This window comes from Vicugna pacos, chromosome 5, assembly GCF_048564905.1.
Source record: "Vicugna pacos chromosome 5, VicPac4, whole genome shotgun sequence".
Taxonomy (NCBI): domain Eukaryota; kingdom Metazoa; phylum Chordata; class Mammalia; order Artiodactyla; family Camelidae; genus Vicugna; species Vicugna pacos.
The window spans coordinates 94,081,103-94,087,260 of NC_132991.1; the positions used below are offsets into that span (position 1 = coordinate 94,081,103).

Sequence of the window (6,158 nt, forward strand, 5' to 3'; positions counted from 1 at the left end):
AGAGGGTTAAAGCAAGAACTTTGTTTCAAGCTTATCTTGGCCCCTTCAGTCCATACGATGTTCTCTGGAGCAGAAGGCCGTCTGTACTCTGAGGGGAATTATTTGATCACATCCTCGCTGACAGAGCTCACAATGTTTATTGAAGGTTTCAGCTGTCGCTTCTGTATAAATAAACAGGCTGAAGTGGGCAGCCAGCGGCACACTGGAGCTATTTGTGGACGGGGTGGCTCGGCAGGCGGGAAGGATAGCTGAAGGAGCGCGGCCCGGTCCCGGAATAGCCCACGGCAGGCTCGGCCCCGCGCGGCCTCGGCGTGGGGCCCCTTCGCGTCCCCGCTGGCCGGCCCCGGGGTGGCGACACCCCCTTCTCAGGACACCCCAGCTGCCCGCCTCAGACAGAGCACAGGGAGCAGCATTTAGGATCGGGGGTCTGTCTCCGCGTCTGCTGAACACCGAAAGCCTCACGTTGGTTTGGTGGGTCTGAGGTGAGGAGGAAGACAACCGCTGAGACCAGCGTTCCCAGCGTGCAGTGGTGCAGTTTTTTGGTCAGCATCTTTTGGGCTGGACTCTGTGGGTCTTTTAACAATGCCTGACCCATTTAGCACTTACCCTGTGCCAGGCCCTTGTCACGCACTAATTCATTTTCGCACAATGAGACCCAGTCTCTGTCATGACTTTTCCCACTTGTTTTCCACCTGCAATGAGTACCTTGTTCACTTGTGAAAACCACGCGCCCCTGCGAGCAGGGTCCTGCACGCCCTCTGATGCCTCCTTGTGTCCCATCCACTCAGCCACCGCTCAGTGGGCCGAGGGAGGCCGCGCGCGCCCGGAGTAATGATGCAGAGGACAGTTAGGGCAGGAGAACCAGTGACCTGGAGATTTAGATTTATGATAGGGGTTGGGGTTGAGGGGTGTTGGGTCCTGGAGGGGCCCCCACCTCTTCCGTGCGGCCTTACGGCCCCTCCCCGAGGGTCTCCTCAGTGTTGATTTCTGGCTTCTGTTCCATTTACTCACTTCCCGGACTAAAATTAAGTGATGTTTTAGAGTCTTCGTTTTTACTGTTTAGGGAGCTCTTTATTTCCTTCTGTTATATTCTTTTGTCAAAGAAATTTCTTGAATGTTTGTTGTAGCACAGGTCTGCTGGCAATGAATTCTGTCAGCCTCTTTTTTTTCCTGAAAAGGTCTTTATTTCAAGCTCATGTCTTAAAGATGTTTTTGCCAAGGGTAGGATCCTGGGTAGATTCTCCCCCCACCAGGACTTGGAAGATGTCATCCGCTGTCCCCTGGCTCACAGTCCCGGTGAGAAGTCTGCTGTAGCCACATCATTGCTCCCCTGTCGCTGTCTTTTTCCCTGAATGACTCCAAGATTTTGGGTGGGGGGTTCTTTCCCTTCATCTTTGGTTTTCAGCAGTTTGACTCTGATGTCTAGGCGGCTGTTTGTTTGTCGTTGCTTTGGTTTTTGTCCTGTTTAGACGTCTCTGGCCTTGGATTTGTGATTTGATATCTCATTATATTTGGAAAATTCTCAGCCATTATCTCTTAAATATTTTTCCTGTGCCCCATTCCTCCTCCAAGTTTTGGAGCTCAAATTGCAAGTTGGAGCCGACATCATCGATAATGCTGTTCATGTCCTCGCCTCTTGGATGTTCTGTGTTGTTTTTTTCAGTTTGGGTAATTTCTCCCGACCCATCTTCAAGTTCACTTGCTCTTTCCTCAGATGTCATGTCTGCTGAAGAGCCCATCAGAGGATTCTCTCCGATACTATGCAGTTTTTCCTAGCATTTCTCTTTGACTTTCTTACAGTTTCCATCTGTTGGCTAATCTTCTCTGTTTGTGCATATGTATTGTCGACCTTCTCAATTAGACCCTTTATCCTGTTAATCGTTTTTTAAGTCCCTGTGTGATGGTCACCGTGTCTGATCATCTCTCAGTCTGATTCTGTTGATTGCTTTATCTCTTGGCAATGGGTTGGTTGTGTCTTGTTGCTTTTGAACAAAATATTCTTCATGTTTTATTGGATGTGGAACGTGCATGTGGAGAACAGAAGAGACTGACGTGAATGGTACTGACATCTGAAAACGGGCAAGCCTCTTCTGCCAGGCTGTTGGTGTGGGACTTAAGTCAGTCTTGTGAGGAGTTGAGCTGGGTCTGGGGTTTGTTGTTGCTAAAGTTTCCTTCCGAGCACCGCAGGCCTCAAATACCTCCAGCAATGGGTTACTATTGCCTTGTGCTCACGGTGGAGTTAGAGAATTTCCCCCAGTGTAGTGCGACCCCCTTGCACACCTGTGCCACAGAGGGGGTCTCTCTCCCCCTCCCTGTGGCAGGTGACTGTTGCTTGTTACTCTATGCCAGGTTTATATTGGGAGCAGAGGTTTATATTGGACCAGACCTGTGTCCTGGTCCAGCCTCAGCTTAGAAAGGCCCTGTGTCCTTGGCCTCAGCAATCCTGTTCCTCCTCCCTGTGGAAGCCAGACTCTGCCCTGTGTCTGGGGCCTTGGGTGGAGATTCCTGCCCCTCCTGCAGTGGTGAGAGACCTCTGTCTGGCATCACACAGGGTCCTCAGGCCAGGACAGTCTCCTACCCCTCTCCCACGGGAAAAGAGTCTTTTCTCCCCAACCTTCTCACAGCCAGAGTGTGTCTTCTTGGGCCCTGGAGTTGGCAGCTGTGTCACCCCTCCCTCAGCAGCTCAAGGCTTTGCTTCCTGGAGAGAAGGTTCTGGGAAAGTGAGACGGGCTTTGGGCCTGTTCAGCTGCACCCACTGCTCCTCGGGATTAGCTGCTCTTCCTCCAGAGGCCCAAGGCTGTCGCTGCTTAGGCGAGAAGGACTTGGGAAACGCATGGTGTTTGTGCCTGGCCCCGAAGCGGCAGCCGATCCCCTGCCTGCCCCTTACCTTTCTCACGAGAGCCCCCGGAGCCTCATGGGAAAGAACAGAGAGTCAGGGAATGGGCAGCCCATCTGGGGCCCCAGGAACCCCAGGCTGACCCTCCAGCCCACACTTGGCCTTGGGCAGGTTGTTATTAGGTAGCTGGGGTGGCAGCTGTGTCTCGTTCCATGTGCTGCCCCAGCCGAGCCAGTCCCTGCCTTACTCCTCCTTGAAACTCACATTCCTTTGCCGCCTCGGAGTCTCAGCTCACTGATGGATTCAAGAAAATGTATGGTTTTGTAGTCTATTCAGCTATTCTGTGTGTGTGTGTGGTTGTTCATGTGGGAGCAACACTATGTAGCTTTCTCTAGTCTAAGCAGAAGCAGAAATGACTCACCTTCTGGAAACTACAGTTTAATTTCCCCCAACATTGAATCTTCATTTATTAACAATAATTTACTCAAAAAATTAAACAGTGGCTTATGATGTGATCCAGTAATTCCACTTCTGGATTTAGAGCCAAAAGAACTGAATGCAGAGACTCGAATAGATGTTTGCACCCGTGTTTATAACAGCAGCATTTGTCACAATAGCTAAAATGTGGAAGCAACCCAAATGTCCATCGATGAATGGATGGAGAAAATGCAGTACAGACGAGCAACAGAATATTACTCAGCCTTAAAAAGGAAGGAAATTCTGACACAGACCGCAACATGCATCAACCTGAGGACATCGTGCTAAGTGAAATAAGCCAGTCACAATAGACAAATGCCGTGTGAGCCCACTTGTATGAGGTCCCAGAACAGTCAGATTTCATAGAGACAGAAGGCAGGGGCTGCCAGGGGCTGGAGGGAGAATGGGGTTTAGCACTTAACGGGGACATTCTGTTTGGAAGTGAAGTCGTTCTGGAGACAGATGGTGGCGATGGTTGCACAATGAGAGCGTACTGAACGCCACTGGACTGTATAGTTAAAAAGGGTTGAAATGGTAAATTTTATGTTATTTATACTTTACCACAATTTAAATAAAACAATTTACTGGTTCTTGCCATGTGCCAAGTACTCTTCTAGGCACTGGGATTACAGAGGTGAACAAAACAGACAAAATCCCTGTCCTCATGGCGTTTACACTCAATAAGCAAAATCATTACGTAACCCACTACCACGGGAGGTGAGAGCGCTCTCGGGAAACTCCAGCGGGGGTGGGAAGGTGGGGGTGGGAGTGAAGGTAGGCCTCATGGTGAGGCCTGTGGACACCCCGGGGAGCTTCCAGGCTGGGGGGTGGGTTCTGCATGGAGTGATGGGGACAGCAAGGGCCCATCCCTGAGAGCGTGTTGCCCCAGGCTGCCTTCTGAAGACACTCGCCTGGTCCACCATCTGGCCTGCCCTTGGTGCGGCATCCCAGCTCCTGAAACCCCAGGGACAGGGAGGGACGTCCCTTACCCCAGCTTGCCTTCTGGGGTCTGGGCACGCGCAGCACATCCGAGAAGCCCCCACAGGAACCAGCCAGGACCTCGGTGTCTAGAGCCAGGGTCACTGCCTCAGGGCCGCGGCTTCGGGGGACTCACTGTGGTGGGGGATGGGGCAGCGTGCTCCCCCTGAAGCCCCGCCATGGTCCTCTGCCCACCAGGGACTGACGCCTGCCCGCCCTTCTGTCCGCAGGAGCTACGAAGGACTCTCGAACTGCACCAGGCACGCGGCGGGCTTGCTGCGCTGCTTCTGGCCCGGCGCGGCGGTGGACAGGTTCTTCATCGCTGTCCACCAGCACTACTTCAGGAACTGCCCCGTCTCGGGCAGGGCCTTGCAGGACCCGCCCAGTAGCGTCCTGTACACCTTAATCGTGGTGCCCATCCTGGTCACCCTGCTGGTGACGGCACTGGTGGTCTGGAGGAGCAAGCACCCGGAGGGCATCGTGTAGGCCACGGCCCGGGGGGCTGCCTGCCGCCTGAGGCTGCGGGGCAGGCCGGGAGGTGGGGCGCTGGGGCCCAGCCTGGTGGCAGAGCAGGCCCCCAACCCCCTCCCCTCCTACCTGTGAAGAGCTAACAGCAGGATTTCCAAGTGGTCATGGCACAGGCGTTGGCCTGGAAGCCACCTTGGGAAGGGCAGCGGGCACTGGGAGGGAGCAGGCGTGACCGTCAGCATGTCTGGGCAGCGTTCGGAGCTTCTCCCACTGTTATAAACCACCCGCAGCTCGGTTCCAGCCTCTGGCCAGACTGGTCATGAGTAGCTTGTGATTAAAGGATGTCCCTGAATGTGGGCAGCGTCATTCCTTCTGGACGTGCATCGTGGGGAGCAGGTGGGGGGGGAAATCTCCAAAGGGGGGACCCCTTTGGAGTCCATCTTTCTCTGACAGGAGGAGCCGCAGCAGGGACCTTTGTGGGGGACGCGACAGTGGGCACCATCTGGGCACTGAGGGTGCTCCTGCCGGAGTCCCCTGACTGCCCCCCACCCCCACCATGCTGTCTAGAACCGCTGGCTCCGTGGGGCGGACTCGCGGGCAGGACCAGCCAGTCTGCTCTGAGGCCCCTCCGGAAGGTGCCTCGACAGCCCCCAGGCCCAGGCACTCACCTCGATTCTGTCCCCCTGGGTTTCAGCCGCTATTTCCTAGCACCCCTCCAGGCTGCTGCTGCTCCCCAAATCACCATGCTTCCCAAGCTCCCGCCTAAAGCCAGGCTTCCAGAAGGTTCGGGGTCTCTGAAGGGAGCGCCCACACTGTCCCTTCCGATGACCCCTGAGCTCAGGTCCCTCCTCGGAGGTCCCTGCAGCCCTCAGCCTGCTCCAGCCTCTAGCGTCTGCGGCCCAGGACCTGCCCCTCAGGCCCGTCGGCCACCCCCTGCCCCGCAGGACAGCTACCCAGACACAGGGCCCAGGCCACGGCCCTTGGGCGATTCAGTGTGAACTGACCAAGGAGCGGGATCCGAGCAGGCAGACCCCAGGTGGCTCCCGGGGCCTCGGCCAGGTCCCCCACCATCCTGCCAGGGTGCACCGCCGACAGTTCCCCCAACGGGTTTTCTCAGGAGCCCCAGCAGCAGGATGCGGGTGGCCGCGCCTCGCAGGCGGGACAGAGGGCGCTGAGGGCTGCCATCCGTCGGGGCGACCCGCGTCCACACTCAGGGCCCGGGGCCTGCCCGGCTCCTCGCCGGTCCGGATTCCGGGGCCAGAGCTGCCGCCTCGCCTCCCGGCACCGCGGCCCGCCCCCGAGCGCGCGGACGCCTTTGGGGAGGGGGCGGCGACCGGCCTCCAGGAAGGGAGCCAGGCGGCCCTAGTGTCGGGACGGCGGGACCCCGGACGGCGGGACC

The 6,158-nt window shown here is 56.2% G+C and overlaps 1 protein-coding gene across 1 annotated transcript in view; it reads left to right on the plus strand.

Annotated features, from left to right (window-relative positions):
- Window positions 1-5,111, plus strand: part of RAMP1 (receptor activity modifying protein 1) — a 39,216-nt gene extending 34,105 nt beyond the window's left edge. The window contains exon 3 of the mRNA XM_072961937.1: window positions 4,522-5,111. Within this exon, the coding sequence (XP_072818038.1) occupies window positions 4,522-4,777 (256 nt within the window). The 3' untranslated portion in view covers window positions 4,778-5,111. The remainder of the gene's footprint in view (window positions 1-4,521) is intronic.
- The last annotated feature ends 1,047 nt before the right edge of the window (window positions 5,112-6,158 follow it).